Source organism: Canis lupus, chromosome 4, assembly GCF_048164855.1.
Source record: "Canis lupus baileyi chromosome 4, mCanLup2.hap1, whole genome shotgun sequence".
Classification (NCBI taxonomy): domain Eukaryota; kingdom Metazoa; phylum Chordata; class Mammalia; order Carnivora; family Canidae; genus Canis; species Canis lupus.
In genome coordinates, this window is record NC_132841.1 from 12,274,433 (window position 1) to 12,297,881 (window position 23,449).

General features: G+C 37.1%; 1 protein-coding gene across 10 annotated transcripts in view; it reads right to left on the bottom strand.

Moving 5' to 3' along the window:
* FAM13C (family with sequence similarity 13 member C) overlaps positions 1-23,449 on the bottom strand; it is a 251,300-nt gene that overhangs the window by 91,534 nt on the left and 136,317 nt on the right. For all 10 annotated transcript variants that reach the window (XM_072823165.1, XM_072823164.1, XM_072823163.1 and 7 more), the window contains one exon: positions 1,906-2,024. In XM_072823165.1, coding sequence (XP_072679266.1) covers positions 1,906-2,024 — 119 coding nt within the window. The remainder of the gene's footprint in view (positions 1-1,905; positions 2,025-23,449) is intronic.

The window sequence follows — 23,449 nt, forward strand, 5'->3', positions numbered from 1 at the left end:
GAAGGAAAAAAAGAAAAGGACAAGGTATTTGGGGTTCTATGGAGGTTGGCTAAGATGTAGAAGTGGCAAATGTGTTGTGGAGAGACAAACCTGACTTAATGAGGAAGGCTGCCCAGTGAGCCTGTCTGTATTTAGTTCCTTTCACTGACATGCAGAGGAGGCCTAGGAACCTCCTAAGAAGATACAAACTTGTGTATATCCGCATCTCTGTTTTTCTGAGAAAAGGTACCATAGATCTGAAATCCAAATTCAATTATCACTCACCATTCCCAAATACAAGAATTGCTGCCCAGTATATTTCCTTATCAAAACTATTCTAATTCAGTACTCTTGCCTCTGACTAATCATATGTAAATTATTCTCATCACAGAATACTGTTATATTTCTGACTTGCCCTCTGATAACAGTAATATAACCACCTATCTTCCTTACTATAGATGAGATGTAAAGTGGTTTCAAGTTACCAAACACCAAGTATCTTTGAGAAGGTAAACTTCTAGTATAATTTTTCTTTATTAGCCTCTGTGGATATCTACCCCAAAGGGCTGCCACTCATTCCATACAATAAATAATTTTGTTTTGTTTTGTTTTGTGTTACTATTTTGAAATATGCATGGGTATATAATTGGCCACGTTCTTGGAAAAAAAAGGCAGTCACCAGTCTGGTAGAAGGGAAACAGGGTCACTATGCAAAATTGGTTGTAGTCAGTCTAAAACAGCTTCATTATAATAAGGATTCAAATAAGAAGGAGAATGGCCAGATCAGCAGAGAAATGACAAGGTTGAGTCTTACCTGACCTGAGGTCACATAAGAATAAACAGAAAAGAAGTGGCAATTTGTGAGGTGGGAAATACAAACACCTATGAATCCAATGGGAGACTGGGTCACCTTGCTTTTGGGCCCCTCCAACCTTTTGGGGATCTATGATTCTAAATTTAGCATGTTGAATATTTTAAAGCAAAATTACATACCACAGCCAACTTCTCTATAGTTGTTGATTCATTTAGGCTGTGCTGCCATAAAAAAAGTATCTAAAGGTCATGCTCAGAAGCACAGCACTCTCTTCCTACTGAGTGAGGGCTATGATTACGCTGTACACATGATCCTACAAAGACAGCTGACAAAACTAGCAGCTGAATTCTTTCTTCTGTTTATTTCCAGAAAACTCTTTCCACAGACAGCTGCAATGCCAGGCTCCCATCAGAATGCCATGCCAAACTTGCTACAGACAGCTTTCCACCTACATCCTTGCCCTGGACCCAGGGCTATCTCCAGCAGGTCTAGCAGACCAGAGAGGCCAGCTCTGGGCTGCTTCAAGTACCTCAAGGACACTACTTGGATCAGCACAGAAGCCACACCTGCTGCTCTGTAATCAAACATTTATAGGTTCAAATGCTGGCTCAGATTTTTCACTTGTATAACATCAGTGCCTCACTGAATCCCAGCCTCAGGCTTCTTCTCCATAAAATGGGGCTATAGGTACTCATTTTATGAAGAAATGGAGAAGGCTAAATGAGATAATATGTGAAAAGAAACTGGCTTGATATCTACACTCTCATCACTAATTATCATCACAGAGGAAAATCTAGTCATCTCTAGCATAGAATAAAAGAAGACAAAATGAAATCAGTATTTCTTTCGCCAAGACTATATCCTCTCCTCTCTGAGCCATAGGCTGATTATCTACTAAATGAAGGCAGAGACAGTAGGTTATTTACATTTCTCTTGAACTCAAACTCAATAATACTCTCTTACAGCCTCTCAAAGCAGCTGCTGTGACTTGTAAGGAATGCCAGTCAAAATCAGAAAGCCTCGCCTCTTGTGTGGGAGTGGCAAACACCAGCATTAGCATTTCTGGGAAAGCAACACTAGGCACAGCACAAATTCTGACAAAAAAGGCCCACCTTTGTGGAACTAGCACTGTTTCTTGGCACCTGAAGGAGTGGTTTTGTGGACTCTCGTGGGCTGGCGTTCCTGTTCTCCCCCGACACTCTGGCTGGCTGGGTACCACATGCTCTGTCTCCTGCAAGAAGAAACAACAAAAGTAGAGGAACTGTCAGTAACCACCACACCACCATGTTCCACAGCCTTCTTCAGCTGGGAGTGGGTCTCAGGGCAGGAGAGCACAAACAAAACACACTCTGCCGACCATAGTTGAAGAAGGGGGCCAATAGTAATTTGAAATTTAAGAAACCTTTTTCTATTAGTCAGTTGCTATAAGATTATATGCTATAATCTTATAGCTATAAGATTATAGCAACTAATAAAGAATAAAGAGAAAAATAATAAAAAATCTAATGTTCAAGAGATATGATACAACCACATCATGAAAATGTTCACATTAAAAATATTATAGCAGAGTATTGAATAAATAGATCTATCTGAAGATATAATTTCTAGAATATTTATAGCGTTGGCTCATTTTTGTAAAAACAAACATATGTATGAATACACACACACAGATTGAGATACTAAAATCTTAACAGTGACTAACTCTGAGATGTCAATTCTTTTTTTATAAATTCCAAACCCCAAGCATGCTTGATCTTCCTTCTCCCTCCCTCTAACACACATACACACACACACACACACACACACACACTTGCCATTAGCTATGCTACGTCCAAACAAATTACTACATTGGTCATCCCATGATGCAATCTATGCATTACTTTAGAAGAACTCCAGAATGCTAAACTTTGTAGAGAATATCATAAACATATCCAAGCTAAAATGAATCTGGATTCACTACAAGGAGACATACACTAAAAATGAAAGATTTATATACAATCAACAGTTGAACCACTATAGTTTTTGAGCTGTATCAAAACTCTAATTGGCAAGTTTTCAGTTGCAAAAATAGCCCCTCTTTACCTGACAAAAGAAATACTAAAATTAAATCAGTGAGAAATTCAGTAAATTCAGATGGCTATTGTTATGCAGTGAAAATACTCCTGTGTTGCAATACATTTGAGTCTGACTGGTATACTATGGCTGCAATATAGACCAAGCTTTCCTATTTGGAGTGTGGGTTAAAGTCAGTACAGGTGCCAATGTCAAGTGTCTCAGAAGTCACTTTTACAAAACACTAGGATAATGTGGTAGGGCATTTTGCAAAGTAGTCCTCACAAGTCTCTAAAACAAAATTATGGGTTGCCTGGGTGGCTCAATTGGTTAAGCATCTGCCTTTGGCTCAGGTCATGATCTCAGAGTCCTGCGATTGAGCCCTGCATCAGGTTCACTGCTCAGTTGGGAGTTTGGTATAAATCATCCTGAATACTAATGAAGAGAGCAGACTCTGATGCAAAACAAGCATAATTGTAATGATAGATGTTGCACTTTCCAATAACAAAAAGATCATGCTCCAAAGTGCCGACCTCCAAAACCCCCTCATATCAGAAACAAATTCAACCTCTTTCTGAAAATGCTGAACGGGTTCCAAAGTTCCTATGAATTTGGAAAATCTTTGGTTTGTAAGAAAAGGAATAAATATTTTTCAGTTTAGTCCTTTCCACTCCATTATCTCTTCATGGAATAGCCCCACATGAACCAATAGCCCCAGCAAAGCTCACACAGGAATGAGCCTTCAAGTGATTCTAACTTGTAGGCTACGTGTCTTCTAGCTGAGGCTCCAGACATCATGGAGCAGAAACAAGACCTCCTTATTATTCCTAACCTACAGAAACCACAAGATGTAACAAGTGATTATTGTTATTTTAAGTGTTGGGGTTGTGATGCAACTATAGATAACTAAAACACCACTACCTTTTCTCTTATTCTAAGACACTACCAATTATAAAAGCCACCATCAGTTTAAATAAATAACAGCTTTTTAGGAAAAGAAAATTAATGCCACTTTAAGTGCATCCATCAATTTTAAAGTGCACTCAGATATGAGAAAAATCAAAGTGTGAAAAAAATGTGTGTGTTGGTATCAAAAAAATTCAGAGCATGCGCATTAGAACATGGTACTATGTGTGACACAAAAGAAGGTTGGTTAGTAAGACACACCAGAAAAGGCCACTTCTGATCTAGAAGTTACTCAATAACCTCACAGAAAGTAGGAGAATAAACCCCAATTTTACTCAGGTTTTTAAAAATAATTTCATGCTTTTCCTTAAAGAGAGAGGCAGAAGGAAAAGGGATGTCACTCTAATTTAATAACAGTAGCTTCCAAAGGTATTGTGCTGCCAGGTATCACTTATTCCTAAGGACATAGAGGAAAAAGTATATAACAAGAACAATGATACTCAATCATGCTTATTGGCCTCTGTAACAGAGATACTCATGAGAGACAAGGATTCACCCTCTTGGTGAGTTCACATCCCCATTCCAGTTGGGCTCCACCACCTGACCAGTGACAAGGTTAACTAGGGCTGCCAAAGAAAGTTCTTAGAATAGATAAAGTACTCATGTATGATTGAGAGAACATATTTTCGGGATCCCTGGGTGGCGCAGCGGTTTGGCGCCTGCCTTTGGCTCAGGGCGCGATCCTGGAGACCCGGGATCGAATCCCACGTCGGGCTCCCGGTGCATGGAGCCTGCTTCTCCCTCTGCCTGTGTCTCTGCCTCTCTCTCTCTCTCTGTGACTATCATAAATAAATAAAAATTAAAAAAAAAAAAAAGAGAGAGAACATATTTTCTCTGCCCACCCCCAGAAAGTGACACTCTCTGGACAAGAACATATTTAATTAGCTTTGCTCATTTAAGCTTCATTACACCTTTGTTTGGAATCTGCTATGATATCCCTCCTCAGAAATTCTAGAACATTAAAGCAGAATGTATACCTTAAAATGACTGAGATACATTTTTACCTAAAAGGGAATCACCTACTACAAACCAAGAATGTTGATAGTTAAGGAGGTTATATTAAAGTGAATAAGATGGGATGCCTGGGTGGCTCAGTGGTTGAGCGTCTGCCTTTGGCTCAGGCCACAATCCCTTGGATCAGGTCCCACGTCCAGCTCCCCACAGGGAGCCTGCTTCTCCCTCTGCCTATGTCTCTACCTCTCTGTCTCTCTCTCATTAATAAATAAATAAAATATTTTTTTTTTAAAAAAGTAAGACAGTCCTACCCTCAACCCCAAAGAATTTTAAATTTGTTTGACAAGGAACTAAAAGTTTAAGAGGGCAAACACTAACTTGCTTACTCACTTCTGTGGTAATGTGTTTGCCAAATGGGCAGGTCCAAGATGACCAATGGAATTGAAGGAAGGAAAAAAGTCAAGACCCTCTCCTCTAGGAGAGGACAAGCTCCTCTAGGCTTGTCTTCCTGGTTTGGCCAGGCAGAACCTGGAGGGGCACTTGTAAAACAAGTGATCCGATATCTTTCCCTGCTCAGAGCTATTCTCTATCCTTTGACCTCAGCTCCTGTATGTCCCTCCAGCCTCAGTGGAGGGATTTGTTGGTTCTCTGCTATACGTAGGAGCAATTAAACTGACTTAGCTCTGAGATATTTTTTTTTTTAGCTCTGAGATATTTTATAAGGTGCCTGTAAAACAAGCATTATTTCAGTTACTTTCTGATCTATGAAGAGAAGCCAGGATAGTATACATAATGACAATAGAGAAACTATTAGATTGATAGTCTCAGAACCTCAGCTGAGTCAAGGAAAAATTAACTGCTCCTGAGAAGGAATAGTGAAATATAATATGCTGTCCTTGTTTGGATTTTAGTGAATTCAGCTGACTCTTACAGAACTTGAGAGAATCAAGTTTTGATCCAGTGTAATGGCCACAGCTTCAAGTCCTTCCAAGTCCTCCAATTTGTACAGATCCATAACCCACAAAAAAGAAAAAAAATGTTTTGTCCTAGTCCTAGTTTTTGCTCATCTGCTCCAGCTTGACAAATCAGAATTGCTAACCTTGGGCCTCAAAAACCTACACATCCTTTAAATCTTCCTTTCAAGATGTGTAGTCAAGCAAAACATTAAGTTTTTTCATCTTCTCATACTTGAGGTTTTATTGTATCCATTCTACTCCAGAATTGATTTAGAAATTTACTTTCTTCAACTATTGGCTTAAATTTTAAATTAAGTTGGTTTATAACTAATCATTCCATTGCTAATAATCATGCCTTACATTTATTAAAGCACATTCTTCCCAAGAACTCTAATTACTACATGATTAATACATCTGATATCTCCATAGTTTGGAAAAGCATATATATATATATATATATATATATATATATACAGATCTTTGAATGAACAGGCAATGTGTTATAAATCTGCCCTATCCATGTCACCCTGGAGTTCCTTTTACCTTAAATCTACACATGTCTGTGAAAATGACTTAAAGTCCTTTTGAATAATTGTGGGTTTTAAAGACTGTTGTCCCTGATTAAAAGATCTATTGGGTTATCACATCCATTTCATAATTGGGGGAAAAGAGCTGATTATAGTATCTTCTAAAAATGATTATTATTTTAAGTGTTCTAGAACTTTAAAACATGGTACTTAGAAAACTTTGTTCAGACCCCTTTTTAAAATAATTTCTGCCTGCCTTGGTCACTATTTCAACATAGAAATAAATCATGTAAGAAGGCAGGTATAGGTTCAAAATATACATATATCCACAAAGTAGGACCTCCTCTGATCCTATTTCCTTATCTGAAATACAGGGGTATCATCCAGGTTACTGCCTATATTTGTAAGAATTTCTAGTAGAAAACAGACATTCAAATTATGCTGTCTATCTTGTCCACTGTCCAAATCAAATAACATTCACGGAGTGCCTGACCTGTACCGGGCACTAAACTAAGGCACTTTTAACCTGTATTTCTCCATTTAAAACTAGGAGGTAGATCTTACTCTCCCACTTTTCCCTAGTGAGAATAACCCAGTGAAGACGAGACAGATGATTTACCTAAGCCAGAAACATTGTCTTTTATGTGGAGATACCTTTCTGAAGACCCTGAAAAATCTGATTGAGGTTTATGTATTTTAAGACTATACATTCCCCCACTATCAAAAGTAGAGTGTCCCTATGAAATCTTTCAGCTGCCAAGATGGCATAAAGCAAAGCAGCAATTACCATTAATTTATATGAAAAAAATTTCAGCATTCCCAGACCCCAAAAAATAACCTCTTACTTTTCTGATACCTTAGGACACATCTTGCTAATGGACACCCAAAATAAATTGTGATAAAGAACAGATGTTCACAGACACAATTTAATGTTATGGCAGTTTGATGCTAGAATGCTGCTGAGTATAGTTTCTAGGAAAGTTGGTGGCATCATTGTCGCTGCTCAGGCGGCATGCTACCTGTATAACAGCTCACTGCAAAATAAACACTGAACACTATTTTCAATTTTCATCTTTTTTCATAAAAGTAAAAATCCTCTTCAGATTTCTTCTGGTTAATGAAGACAGATCTAACGTAGCTCTTTCATAAAATGCAAATGGCATAACATGAACTTTCAAAAACCAGGGGATATCTCTATTCTCATGACAGAAGGTAGTGAGTCTTTTTTGTTAACCAGCTAAAGTTGAAATATTTCAGTAAAATTAACACAATTTTTGTTCAATAGCCTGAAGTGCTTTGCAATTATGCAAATCTTGTAAATTTGGGGAGAACTGCATTATTTCAAATTGTTTGCATTGAGAGACTTAATACTCTCTATCAATATTTAATTCAAAATTGCATAAAGTAGGACCACATTGAATCACTTGAGCTAGAGAACTCACATCCTAACCCCAATCTTCTAAACCCCAAATCAGAATTTTTTCCACGTTGTTTCAACACCTCAAATCTACTATTATCAAATGACAAAACAGAAACAATTTAGCAACTAATTTGAGGTTTGTTACTCAAGAGAAAACAGTTCATGTATACAGGGAGTAGAGAGCCTATCAAACAGTGGAGCACTCTTTCTGAGGGATTTTGGTCAAGAATGAGTATTACAGAGCATAAGAGGCAACATGGAAACAGGGCATGAATGGCTAGGAGGACAGAGATTTCCTTCTAAGGCTAGATAAGCTAGCTACAGCTAACTTGAAAGATTGTGGCTGATGATGTTAGGTTTTCTTGACAGATGTTTTCAGTAAGTGCAGGCTGACTTTGTTTAGATTTGTGACATGGGCCAGACCACTGAGATGGCCTCCATTTTGTGGGTCCCAATTGATCAACTTCTCCCTTTATGATAAATTCTCAGTTGTACTGCAAGTATTGATCAAAATTTAAAGTTTTAGTGTCACTCTGAGCTACCACTCCTTGTTGATGTCGGAATCAGGATGAATCTCTAACTGCAATTCATAGGTGAGGATATCAAGGTCTTGGTCCCTTAGTTGGTAGTTTCTTCATCCCATTTTTGGTCATTGTAGGCACAGGAAGACCATTTGTCTCATTACCAGTAGGGGCATGCATGCATTTAAAGCTTTTGAAGAGAATACAGTGTATCAAGGAGACTATTAGAATGGTTATAAACTGAATAATACTCAATGTCTGGAGGATACTCCAGACTTTCCCATGCTACAATTCCCATAGCCCAAACCAACTTAGGTTAAATAGATCAAAGAAAGACCCCATTGAAGGAGTCACTTTCTCAAGCCAAATGGCTTATCTATTTTGTCTCCACTTCTCCTGAAGTGTTTATCCACAAGTGTGTTCCAGAGAAACTAAGGCATTGGAAATCAGGGAGAAGTTTGTGATGGTAAGAATTATGGAAAATATGTTGGTCATCACAGTAAGCCCAAAATTGACTGAGGTTGGATAACCCACTTTTGTAATGGTCTGAGATATATTAACAATGTCTTTCCAGGCCAGGGCAAAGCAGTAGATTGACAAAAGAACGATAAGAATTAGGAAAAGGATTGTTGGAAAGGGAAGGAGAAATGCAAAGAAACACTCTTAATGTTTTGGGTGGAAGCACTCTACTTCAATGTCAGTTAATTCTCTTCCTAGTCAATTTGATTTAGATGTCTCTAGTATTTGCACAGGACCAGATGTCAGGTGGAGCCTTCTTCAGTTGTGAAATAAGCACCCAAGTGAAAACATCTTGTAATGTGCCAATGGTGTTGGTGGATGAGAGCAAATGGTAGAGTCCTTTCCATTAATTTTACTTTGTAAAATCATCAGAATAAAAAATGATTCTCTTAAAATAACAAAATACTTAAAAATGCACATGGTTAAAGACCTAATGAGAGTTCCTTTGATGGTGAAATGTGGTTATTTCTTTGACATACAATAATTTAGAATAATATTTGGACACTAAAGTCGTGATAAATTTTGAGAAACTTTATAAACAATTTCTGGAATACCTATGTTAGGAACATATATCCATACACATATAACCTAAGAAGCTTTATCATTACTTATTTGACATGTTTCCCACACAATTTAACATATCAAATAAACCTAATTTGTTTAACATTTCTCTTTTACAGGGTGAGAAATAAATATTTTGAGTTTTCCAAGGACTCTCTGGGATATATCAAAGTTATTTTGAGGTCAAGAAGACTCCATTTAGAGTTTGAATTGTGGAATTTGTCAAAATGTCAAAAAGTTTGAATATTTGACTAAGTAGGACCACAGGTCATTATCAAATACTTAATTATCTATTTAATGAAATTGGCAATAGGAGATTTGAAAGGCAAATACAAAAGGTTACATAGTTGTGAACGACACTTAGCTCTTTTAGTATTAAAAGACTGGGTAATATTAAATAATAAAAGACCTGAAATAAAAACAACATGAAACACAGGAAATTATTTCACTAAGGCAAAAAAAATCTTTGCTTTCCATGTAGATTGCCCAAAAGGTAAAGTGAACAAATGAAAAGCCTTTCACAATCACTTATCAAGAGCACAAGAATACTTTCTTTTTAACAAATTTTAATTTTGCATCAGTGACCTTTTAATAATAATTTTTTAGGAAAAAAACCCAATCTTAAATCCATACTAATCAACCTTTGCCAGCTTGACCATACCTAAAAATTATTTTCCTGAGATTCCCTTTCCACAAAAGTGCTACAACTCCTTATATCTATTCAGATTTTTTGTTTTTTCCTTCTTTCTCTTTCTGAAATAGTTATTTTACTTCCTTTACCTATTTTTCAGTAACGGTTTTTTACTTTCACTCTTATTATTTTGAAGTAGTTTTAAGTACATATATTGATTATAATTATTATCATTAGAATCTTAAATTCCTAGTAAAAACTAAGAATTAAGTAAGAGTGGATTGGCAAATTTATAAATATATTTCATAATGTCTAGAAATATCTTCTTCCTCAGTAAACTTTTTAATGTAGACAAAACATGTTTACTAATAGACCAAATATCCTTAGTTCTTCCGTAAAAGGAAGTCAAAAGTAGATAACCTATGTTCAGTAGTTAATGTTTCAGTATTTTATATTCCTTGGAAATGATCTAGATATTCAATCTGTATCCATAATTTAACTTATCTCAGTATAATATTAAGGTTTCAAGTTACCAAAAAGATTTTGAAAACTACGTTTAAGTAGATATACAAAAAAGTATAATTATCATTGAAAAGTTCATTTATAAACTTTCATCTTATTTATCTCTATTTAATTTACTTGTTCTTAACAATTATGTTTAGTTTACTTATGAAAAGATGATTTGCTGTTTATCTATTCATGAGATTGTCCTTTTTTTTTAATTTAAATTTTGTTAATTAACTTACAGTGCAATATTGATTTCTGGAGTAGAATACAGTGATTCATCACTTACATACAACACCCAGTGGTCATCACAACTAATGCCCTCCTTAATACTCATCACTCATCTATCCCACCTCCTACCCACCTCCCTCCATCAACCCTCAGTTTGTTCTCTATCTCTGTAACAGAGGTAACATGAGCTTCTTTAACTTTTAGTAAACCTAAGTAAAATAAAAGTTATAGATCTGCTTACATCTAATATTTATAGCTCTAAAGACATGCCAGTTTTGATTAAGCCAATGTACTTAAATTAATGTTTATTTACCAAGTTTATCTTAGATTAAAACAAACTTGAGAGATATTTGAGTTATTTTCTATATTTCTGTGAGCATATTTTATATATGTTTATATAGAAATAAAATTCTGTACAAATTAATTTTGGCAATACCATCCAGAGATAGAAAAAAATCACTCATTTATAAAATACAGACATATATAAACATACAGACAGATGTAAAGAGAGATCTTATAGCTTTTAATTTCACATTTTATCCACAAGACAGGTAAAATAATACAAAACTCAGTACCCTCTAAAAGAAGATCCAAATGGTTTGTGGCAGATGGAATAAGTTAGGTTACCTGCTCAGATGGCTTACATATTTTTATAATATTTGTGGGAAAGACTTTTAAGATTTTTCATATCCCTAGGTTCCAGATAGCCTTTCCTCTTTTTCCCTTCTAATAGAAATTAGCTCCCTAAAGTTTGCATTTCAAAGAGATGGCTTCTATAAATAAAAGTTCCTAGAGAGAACCAAGTAGAACATTTACATCTCAAAGGCAAAGAAAAAGAATCCAAGTTTCTCCAACGACTTTTGTTTCCTAAATACAGAATTTTATAATACCTACAACCTTTTGAGATGATTAGGGGAAGTTTGAGGATTGGTTTTAAAAAAGAAAAAGTAGGTGAATTGCTTCCAGAGCTTTACTTATGTTCTATAAAGACTCAATTATAAGACAAGTACATTGTTTTTAATTCCTCGAAGAATTAGGTGGCAATCTGAATGACATCAAGAAGGTTGACCTACCCAACCAACTACATTAACTATTTGCTTCTTTAGATCAGAGAGAAGATCTTCAACTAAGATGGGAATCAAAAGATTCCTATGTTCTAGATCTAGAGCTTTGTCTTCGGATATAGTTTATCTTTGTTTTTCTTTCCTTCTGGGACAGTTAGCTTAGAAGAGAAAGCCTTTTTAAAAAGTTCCTGTAGGCTCTGAACATAAGCTTACAATTTGGCCATAAAGCTACTTAGAAATCCTTGTAAATATCTTGTCAAGTTTCAGCCAGGGCAAACAGTAAACATTCCTGGCAGTATTTTTTTTTCATTCCTGGCAGTATTAAACAACTCAAAGATACTAGTTTCCCAATATCCAGAGCCATTTCCAAAAACTAAAACTGCCAAAGGTAAGAAAGACGATTCTCCAGAGAGTGGGCAATAGTCAGTAGGACCCCAGCTGCAAATGGATTTGCAACCCACATTTCTGTCTGGCCATGTTTTACGTGCCCTGATTGTTCAAGAAGGCAACAGCTGTCCCTGGAAGAGAAAGGTCTACAACCAATGGGGTCCTCAAACCAAATTCATAGACGTTTGTATTTAGAAGAGAAGAGATAACATGAAATCTCACTTTCTTCTCTCAACCAGGCACTAAAAAGATCTAGGAGCACTGATTCCAGAAAGAATTCTTACCCTTCACCAGCTTCTGTCAGTTTTCCCAAGATCCCATCTGCAGATTCCAAAGAAAGTGGGGTTTAGAGAGTGTAGTTCTGGTATCTGTCAGAATTCAGCAAGATTTTCCATTAATTTTAATTTAGTTTCCTCTTGGCTGTTTAATAGAGCAACTGGTAAGAGTTTACTGGAGAATTCCTTGAAATACTGGCAACTCTAAGAGGAGCCCATATTGGGGCCCTCCTTCAAGGGTATATATGGGGTTATTTGAGTTGCGTGTAAGAATTCGACAAAAAAAAAAACTTTGAGAAAATATTTTTTCCAATGTCCCCACTGATTACAAATAAGACACTTATTTCTGGGCCAATATGTTGATGATGGGCCTCTAGGAGAATAAAACAGTTTTTAGATTGCTGGCATTAGAGCAGTTGCAGTTGTAAGGCCACAACTTGGTAGACTTTTGTTTATGGTCAGAGTGGAAAGTCAACTCAGATAGGGGATTAGTAAAATACAGTACTGAGGAAAAGGAAGATAGAGGGGAATAGAAAGAGACATGCCAGTCTTAAGTCTTTTGTTTTTAGGTATCACTTGGGTCTTTACTTTTTCATCAGCCTTTTGCAATGAATCTTTCAGTGAAACTATTTTGGAATCTTGAAGACTTCTGGTGACTTCTGCATGGCAATTAAAATACTTATCTCATTCTGTTTGTTTGACTTGGAACTTTCTGTTAAAATAAAAAACAAATTGAGGCCAGCCTTGAAAACTTTCTGAGCAGACAAAACCAATTCCCTATAATTTAAGAAAATGCTGATATTATAACCAATCACTGTGAACAATAAACAGTCACTGTTTTCCCACTATATGAGCTGCTCTATAATAATATAACCCTGAACCTCATCCCATGCTTTGGATTAACTGCTCCTAGTTTGTGAACCATCTTTTTGTTGCAGAATAAACTTTTACTGATTACTACTTCAGTGACAAATTGTTTTTACTTCTGCTATTTATGAACTTTTGACATTTCATAGGTTCAGAAGGTAAATCCAAAGAACACCACAATGACTCCAAGGACAGTGAGCAAACAAGTGCTGATACCCAAAGTCCATTGAACTCACTGCTTTCTTTTTTTTTAAAGATTTTATTTATTTATCCATGAGAGACACAGAGAGAGAGAGAGAGAGGCAGAGACACAGGCAGAAGGAGAAGCAGGCCCCATGCAGGGAGCCCAATGGGACTTGATCCCGGGTCTCCAGATCACACCCTGGGCCAAAGGCGGCGCTAAACCGTTGAGCCACCCGGGCTGCCCAGCTCATTGCTTTCTTAATGACTCTGGAACTTGAGGGTAAATGTCTCTTCAATCTGAGCTTTGTTTTCTTTGCATTTTGAGCTCTCTAACTTTATTGTGCATACCTGGATTTTGTTTATTGAAATTCCTTGGTAACACACTATTCTATTCAAAAGTGGGTAGGGGGCATGTGATTCCCTGTGTTTGGGTACAGCAATTAAAAACAGGGCCCAGGGATCCCTGGGTGGCGCAGCGGTTTGGCGCCTGCCTTTGGCCCAGGGCGCGATCCTGGAGACCCGGGATCGAATCCCACGTCAGGCTCCCGGTGCATGGAGCCTGCTTCTCCCTCTGCCTGTGTCTCTGCCTCAATCTCTCTCTCTCTCTCTCTCTCTCTGTGACTATCATAAATAAAATTAAAAAAAAAAAATTTAAAAACAGGGCCCAGGATGCCAGGGTTGCTCGGTGGTTGAGCGTCTGCCTTTGGCTCGGGTCATGATCCAGGGATCCTGGGATCAAGTCCCACACTGGGCTCCCCACAGGGAACCTGCTTCTCCCTCTGCCTATGTCTTTGCTTCTGTGTGTGTGTGTGTGTGTGTGTGTGTGTCTCATAAATCAATCAATCAATCAATCAATCAATCAGAGGGCTCTTCATATTAAGAGATCTTAGAGAACCTAAAGGGAAAGACAGAATCCACCAGGTCTAAATTTTTTTCTCCATTTTCCTCAAAAACTCCTGCTTTATATAGACCAATTAGTAGTACCAAAATTGAGTCAGTAATCAAAAAAACTCCCAATAAAAAAAAAATCCAGGACCAGATAGATTCACAGGCGAATTCTACCAAACACTTACAAATGGTTAATATCTATACTCCTCAAACTATTACCAAAAATAGCAGAGGATGGATAGCTTCCAAATACATCCTATGAGGGCAATATCACCCTGATACCAAAAGAAACAAAAACACTACAAAAAAACAAAAACAAAAACAAAAAACCTACAGGCCAATATCCCTGACCATGACAGATACAAAAATTCTCAAAAAAAATTAGCAAACCAAATTCAACAATACATTAACGGGATCATTCACCACAATCAAATGGGAGTTATTCAAGGGGCACAAGGATGATTCAACATTCATAAATCAACATGACATACACCACATAAAAAAATGAAGGATAAAAATATGATCATCTTACTAAATTCAGAGAAAGCATTTGAAAAATTCAACATCCATTCAGTCTCAACATGGTGGCTTTAGAGGGAATATACCTCAACATAATGAAGGCCAAACATAACAGACCCACAGCTAAATTCATATACAATGGTGAAAAATTGAGGTTTTCCTCTAAGATAAGAAACAAGATAAGGATGACTACTCTTACCACTTCTATTCAACATTGTACTGGAAGTTCTAGCCATATCAATCAGACAAGAGAAAGAAATAACAGGCATCCAAACTGGTAAAGAAGAAGTAAAACTGTCACTATTTGTAAATGACATGATACCATACATAGAAAACCCTAAGGACTCCACCAAAAAAAAACACTAGAATACATGAATTCAGTGAAGTTGAAGGATACAGAATTAATATACAGAAATATACTGTATTTCTATACACTAACAATAAAGTAGTAAATAACAATAAAGGAAAAAATTTAAAAAAAAAGAATACCATTTATAATTGCACAAAAAAAAGAGTAGAATACCTAGGAATAAATTTAACCAAGGAGGTGAAAGACCTATACTCTGAAATATAAAACACTGATAAAGAAATTGAATATGACAGAAACAAATGGAAAGATATACCATATTCATGGATTAGAAGATTAATATTGCTAAATTATCCATACTACCCAAAGCAATCTACAGATTCATTGCAATCCCTATCAAAATACCAGCAGTATTTTAACAGAACTAGAACTAATAATCCTAAAATTTGTGTGGAACCACAAAAGGCCCCAGATAGCAAAAGTAATCTTAAGAAAGAAGAGCCAAGCTGGAGGTATCACAATTCCAGATTTCAAAATTGCAAGATGGTAGTAATTAAAACAGTATGATACTGGCACTATAAAAAATGCTTCATCTTTAGAGATTCATGAAAAAGATCCTAAGAAGCACCCTAAAATGTAGGTTTCTGATGACTTTAAGATCATAACACTAAACTGAGTAAGAACTTCCAAAACTCTAATGGAAAACTGATTGATCCATAAAGCTGCTAACCCAAGATAAAGTAAAACAAGAATGACACAAGACTGACCTGATGAATATAACCATAATTTTTATGATTTCATCTAAAACATTGCTGATTCTGGGGCACCTTGGTGGCTCAGTCAGTTAAGCATTCAACTCTTGGTTTCAGCTTAAGTCATGATCTCAGGGTTGTAGAATCAAGCCCACATCGAGCTCTGTGACCAGTGGAGAGTCTGCTTGAGATTCTTTCCCTCTCCCTCCACTCTCACTCTCTTTCTCCAAAATAAATAACTAAATTTTTTTTAAAAAAGCACATAGCTTGTTCTTTAATATTCTGTTTACCAGGTTTAAAAGATCCCTTTCTCCTTTCCTTAAAGCTACACTTTACCAAATTTCTGTAAATTATAGATAGCTTGCAACAGGGTTTAAACATTTATCATTTTCTCCCTAACTGGATCCCTCCAGAGTTTGGAAACTCTTATTAAATATTCTTGATAATGTATGTGTTTGCATAAGTTCAATAAGAATCTGTTCTACAGGGACGTGTAGGTGGCTCAGTGGTTGAGCATCTGCCTTTGGCTCAGGTCATGACCCTAGGGTTCTGGGATGAAGTCCCACATCAGGTTCCCCACAGGGAGCCTGCTTCTCCTTTTGCCTATGACTCTGCCTCTGTGTGTGCATATGTCTCTCGTGAATAAATAAATAAAATCTTAAAAAACCTGTTCTCCAGGTAACAGGACACAATTAGATAATAAGTCCTTGGCTTGACTTTCTAGCCTCAAGAGACTTCTAAAAGTCTAATCTGAGATTTCTTATGTTACACTCCAGCAAAGCAGATTTAAAAGAATTCGTATGGTCAATCGCTATTCTCAATGTACTTGTGTAAATAATCAGGCCAAGTTTATTGAAACTAGACTTAATCTGCAAACAAATTAGTCTTATTATGGTTATCTTTGATAAAGGAATGCTTATAGAAAGAAAAATAATGTTTCAGTATTACATCTTTGTGGATATCAGATTCTAGTGCTATTAATTGTATTTGAGATATTGTTTTCTACCCGAAAACTGGATTGGATCTTGAGTTCTATAATATTTGTCTAGAAATTTCCAAACTAACATTTCTAACTTTTTCCCATTCTTTTGACTTAGAATCACTGTACAACAAAAACTTCCCCTTTTCCAAAGCCATGAAAGATAAAGCTGGACAATTTGATACAACTTTCAGAGAAATAACCACAATAGCTAATGTGTGGACTATCTTCAAGCCTGTTCCTATGGAGACACTGAGAAAGCTCACCAGAGATATTCAAATTGCAAACCAGGAAAATCTGCCAGAATGCCAGTACTTACTTGCTCTCACTCTAACTGAAGATGCTTCAAAACTGACATCTAAAAATCTTCTCAGCTGGCTGCTCTCCAAACTCAGAAACTGAATTTATAATTTGTTCCAATTATTAACTTTTTTCTTTTGTTTTCATAGATATGCTTCTCATTAAACTGCCTAATTGCTCACGTCATAGAGAGGTCTAATTTAGGTGGAAGCTCACCTGCAATATCACTTTCTGAAAAGAAACATCCTGATATTCATCCTTTCCTAAGTAATCATGAGGATATGAGTTTGCTAAGACATCACCTTGTGCCTATATAAATAACTCGGAAAAAAAATTAAAACCTAATTACACGAGATCCAAAAAAAATATAGATTGACTTAGCTAGAACTGAATCTGATTATAATCCACCTGAGCTATTTAATTGGTTAAATTTTGGCCCCTGGGAATTTCTGCTCTGGGGAATTTCTCAATTCTTGGCTATTGTTCTCCTTATAGTTATATTAGCCTCTCCAGGTTAGTATACTCCTGAGGGTTCTAAATACCTTTCGGGCAGCCACTCACATGCCTATTGATATCCACTAGAATTACACAATTGGATGAAGTCAACAATAATTACATAAATGACGAAGATGATTACTACATGACACTCCAGCCTGATGACTCAATCAGTGGAAAAAGCAATTATGTGACCCGTTGGCCCAACTACATCAATGGTAGTAACCAAGAATAATGCCAAACTGGTTGGTCATATTCTCAGTCTACTGAGAGAATGACCAAAATGGGGGAATTATTAAAATAAAAAACAAATGCCTCAAAGAATCCTTAAGCAGACAAAACCAGCTTAGCAATAAAGGCAAAGCTTAATTTAGCTTATTTTGCAAGACTAACTTGACCTGGGTCATTTTTTGCTTATACCTCTGGAAATCACAAACAAAACTTAAATTGTTTTCCAAAATGTTTATGAGGTAACCACTAACCAGTTCCCTGTAATTTAAAAAATTTCTAACATCAGAGGCCCCTGGGTGGCTTAGATGGTTAAGCAGCGGATTCTTGGCTTCAGCTCAGGTCATGATCTCAGCGTCCTGGGATCAGGCTTCATGCTCAACAGGAAGTCTGCTTGAGATTCTCTCTCTCCCTCTCCCTCGGCCCCTCCCCCTGCTTGCATGTGCACTCTCTTGCTCTCTCTTATATAAATAAATAAATAAATAAATAAATAAATAAATAAATAAATCTTTTTTAAAAAGAGACTTCTAACATTATAGCAATCAGTGTGAAAAATAAACAGTGAATGCCTTCCCACTATATAAGTTGCTTTATAACAATATACCCTTGAGCCTCATGTCATCATTTGGTTTGAGTGCTCCCAGTTTGAGAACTGTCTTTTTGGTGTGTGCACAATAATCTTTTACTTGTCACTATTTTGTTCATTCATTGGTTTTACTTCATCTATTTCTGAACTTCTAACACCTTACTTTCAAGCGTACTTCTTAAATGAACAATCTTGACTAAGTGAAATGTTCCATACTATGGCCATTGTGATTCTAAGTTATCCTAGTAAGATTTTTGCTTTTTGTATATATCTATAGTTTCTAGGACCACATTTCTCAGACATATAATAAACAGATGTGCCAGAAGGTGGTGTGCTTAATTCTTTGAAACTTGAGAATCCCATTTCTTTAGCTAAGCCTTGGGTCTCTTGGAACCAAATTAATACTTAGGAGGGATTGCCTATCTGGGTTAAGGATTTTGTGATATTTCTCAGTGTAACTTCTCCCATGAAAAAAATTTTGAGGCTGGTGTGTGACCTGGTATCATTCTAACCTGTTCCATGACCAACTTATCCTAGCATAGGAGTCTTAAAGTTAAGTGGCAAGCACTCTAACAGCATTTAAGTGCTCAACTTGTGCCCACCAATTTTGCAGCTTTAGCTTCTGAGATTCCCATTAGCAACAGAGCTATCATTCCTTTCTTAAGATTTCTTTTTAATGGAAGAAACCTCATGGCTTTTAATGGTCTGACTTGTGCCTACTTACATTTTGATGTGCCATTGGTCAAAAAAGTCTGAATTTCTTCTCTTATTCCCCCAAGTCCCCCAGGAGTTTACACTGTGGGTTTTCCTTGAGGCTTTGTGAGTCCCCTAATAGCTGTCATTTTACTTTCTTTAGATTGAGGGGTACTCATCATTCTCCCTTGAAGTAATCCTCCCTAATTCAATCAAACTTACTGTTCCTGATGCCTGTACACAGTTCCTGAGATCTTAGTCTTACTACAAAAATTTGGAGTTTCTCACACCCAAATTTTCACTCTGTGAAATTCTAGGGTTTTTGCACACTCTAATTTTCCAGGTGGAAGGATTAGAACAAACTCAAAGAGTTTACAATGCAAAATATGCACAGCTCAATACAAGAGCAGCTTTCCAGGGATGCTGGAGAGTGGCGGAAGAGGCAGTAAACCAAAGGGCTCTCTAGATACCTTCCTCTTCATATCAGGGCCATCCTCAGAATCTTCAGTAGCTGTCTTTGGTTACTCTTTTGTCACCAAAACTGTCAAATGATAAAACTAAAACAACTTAATAACAAATTTGATGTCCTTTATTCAAGGAAAGCAATATATGGATTGGGGGAATATAATGCCCACCAATCTTCCTAAAAGAATTTGGGCAACAGTGAGTTTTATAGAGTATTACCAGAAGCAATGTGCAAGCAGGGCATGCTTGGCCGGGAGGTTGGGAATTTTCTTATAAAGCTAACAGAGGTTCTATTTCCTAGGGTAAACTAGCTAAAGCTGAGTTGGAGGATTGTGATACTGGGTTTCCTTGACAGATGTTTCTTGAAAGTACAGTCTCAGGTGTAAGTTTGTGATATGGGCAGGGCTACTGGGGAGGCCTCCATTTTGTGAGTCCCAATATGTAAATTAACTTTAGCATCATAAAGCTGGGAAGTATTCCATGCAAATCAGCATAAATACAGTCACATTTAACTAAATGTAACAGCTGGAGTGGATGGTATTCAAATGTAAAATCAATAAAGTATACAATAACGTACAAAGGAGAGTCATAAGGCATTAGGGTCTGCAATGGTATTTATTTTTTCTTCTCTGCAATATGTGGATAAAGGACACAGGGACTCCTGAGTGAGAAAGATTCATAAAGCAAAGAAGGTCTTCCTTTAATAAACTTAACACAGACGGAGGACTAGAGGCAAGAGTGGAGTGGCAGGATTAACCAGCTGTGCAAGAGGCAAGATTAGTCACCAGAAGAGTTGGGACTACCACAAATCTAAGTACCTCTCAGAAACCTCACATTTCTGCTCCTGTCCCCATGAGGGGCTAAGCCCTATAAAAGCCTCCACTTCTCCTGCTTATTCTGAGACTACAGAAGAACCCAAATAGGATGAAGTTCTGGTCATGAACACTTTGCTTTACTCCTAAATAGCACTGATATTTCAAACTGTCACATTTAGGCCCTGAAAAGTGTTTACCCTGGCCAGAGCCAGCCTGCTCCCTCAAGGCATGTGAAGCTTCTGATTTGACCATCATAACTCCTAGGATTAAGGAATAAGACACCTCTCTCAGTATTATGGGCCTCCTGGGCTTCTATGTTCACTCATCACTCAAATATGTAGTTCCTGTCAAATGCTACATTATATGCTCTCCCTATTCCTGCCCTCAGGGAGCTCATAGTGTAGTGACCAATAGTGGTGGTGCTATTGGGGGGTGACACAAACCATACACAGGTAATGACACTATAGTATGATCAATAGTACAATAGGATAAAGGTACATGTGAGATATTCTGGGAACATATAGAAATGGCAGCAAACCATTTGTGTCAATGAAGTAGCCTAAAGGACAAACAGAATTAGAGAGACAGAAGGTACCAAGGCAAACACGTAAGCAAGAACATGGCATGCTCAAGGAACTCAGAGTGGTCAACTAACTATGTCTGGGGTTAGAATCAAACAGGTGGGAATGGTGACCAATGAGGCAGGCAAGGCATAAGCAGAGGCCATATCAGATGAACCCTGTAAGTTTTGAAGAGTTTTGGCTTTATTATGAAGGCACTGGCAAGTCACTAAATATTAAGACATGTTCAGATTGACACTGGAGAAAGATTATCTGAAGCCTATGAGGCAGAAGGAGTAGGAAATGAGAAGGGAGAGCAGTCACTGTTTGAGCACCCAAGCAAGACATGATGCTCACCTGGCATCAACGAAGTGGTAATCAGAATGGAGAAAAACTGATCTAAAAGATATTAAAGAGGTAAAAACAACAGGCCTGATGATTGGCACAATGTGGCTGAAGGAGAAATAAGACAGACTGAAGATGATGCCACATCCGAACTTGGAAAATGTGATGAAAAATACACTGTTCCCTGAGAAGGAGGCAGGAGGAGAAAGAACACTCAGGGAGAGCTACATGTTAGTGCCCATGAAGCAATAGCAGACAGATGGGCTGGAGTAACAGAGACACATCAGGGATAGGAAAATAGATCTGGGAATGAGCATGAAGGTGGTTAAAGCTAAAAGTAGAGTGACACCATTCAGTACATGCAGCAAGAGAAAAGAGAATGCCGAGAGACACCAATATTTATGGTATTGATGATACATTGCTAAATAAAAAATCAAGCTGCAGGGGCACCTGGGTGGTGCAGTCAGTTGAGCGACTGGCTCTTGGTTTCGGCTGGGATCATGATCTCAGGGTCCTAGAATCTACCCTAGCATGGGACTTCACTCAGCAGGTAGTCTGCTCTAGGATTCTCTCTCTCTCTCTCTCCCTCTCTCTTCCCCTCCCCTCCCACTCATGTGCTCTTTCTCTCTCTCTTTTTTAAAAAAATCAAGCTGGAAAATGGCGTATGCAGTAAAAGCTCATGGAGAGAGGTAGAGGGGAAGATCGTGTGTGTGTGTGTAATTGTGTACTTTTGTTTTTTTTTTGTGGGACACATTAATTTATAAGCTATTCTATTGCTTGAATTGCTTAATGAGTATGTACTACCTTTATAACTTAAAATAAGAATACTTGATTTTAAAAGCATTTAAGAGACAGACAAATGAATAGAAGACTACAAAGTCCAAGAAAGGGACAAAAATTCAGAGAAAAGGAAGCTGATTGCCTGACCCTACTTATGTCTTAATTTAATGGAATACTAAAAGATTTTAAGTTTACATGGAAAAAGTTTTTTAAAGATTTTGTTTATTTGTTAGAGAGAGAGAGTGCACAGCAGCTGGGTATGGCAGGCAGAGGGAGAAGCAGGCTCCCCAGTGAGCAAGAAGCCTGATGTGAGACTTGATGCCAGGACCTTGGGATCATGAGCTGAGCTGAAGGCAGATGGTTAACTGTCTGAGGTGGAAAATTAAGGTAAAGCAATAAAAGAAATATTAAATGATAAAAATGCACTCAACCATATGACTTCCATCTTAAGACGTTTTATCTTATATATGTATATATTTTAAGACTTATTTTTTTTTTTATTTTTATTTTTTAGAGAGAAAGAGAGAGTGTGCACTCACAACTGAGTGGAGGGGCAGAGGGAGAGGAAGAGAAGACTCCTGGAACAGACTATCCACTGGGTGTAGAGCCCAACTTGGGGCTCAACATGGGGCTTCATCACAGGATCCTGAGACCATGACCTGAGCCAAAACCAAGAGTTCGATGCTTAACTGACTGAGCCACCCAGGTGCCCCTGGAGATGTTTTAAATAATGATCTTTAAAATAGGGGCCACTGTTTCTTACAGTCTATTTATGTTAAGCTTTAATAAAGTTTCATCAGCAAAGAATAAAAAGATTATGACCAAAAGGGTCAACTCAGCAGTGAGTCAGAACCTGCAGATACGGCAACATGAGACGAAGCCTTCCTACAGGGTGTGGTCATATTCACAGCACACAAGTAAGAATGAAAACCAGATGGCACCTTCATTAAGTCTCTATTCCCTTCCTGGCCACATGACTTCTCCAGCCTATTACAGAAGGTAGTGACTTATTTCAAAAGATTTTATTCTTTATTTTTTAAAAGATTACTATAATCTAAAGAATCAGAAGTGCCAATTTCTATTATTTTAATGTAAATTAAATATGTATATTTTGTGTCATTTCCCTCTGAGATGTAAACTCCTTAAATAACTCTAATTACTACAGAATATTACCATCCTAGGAAAAGCCACTCTTTATTCTCTTTTTCACTGAGAAAGTGAACAGTTTGATGATATGGTATCTCAGCCATGTTATTTTCTGAAATTATTAAACTAAGTCTGTTATTCTTTGCTTTTAAATATTCCTCAATGTTTCATTCCACATGC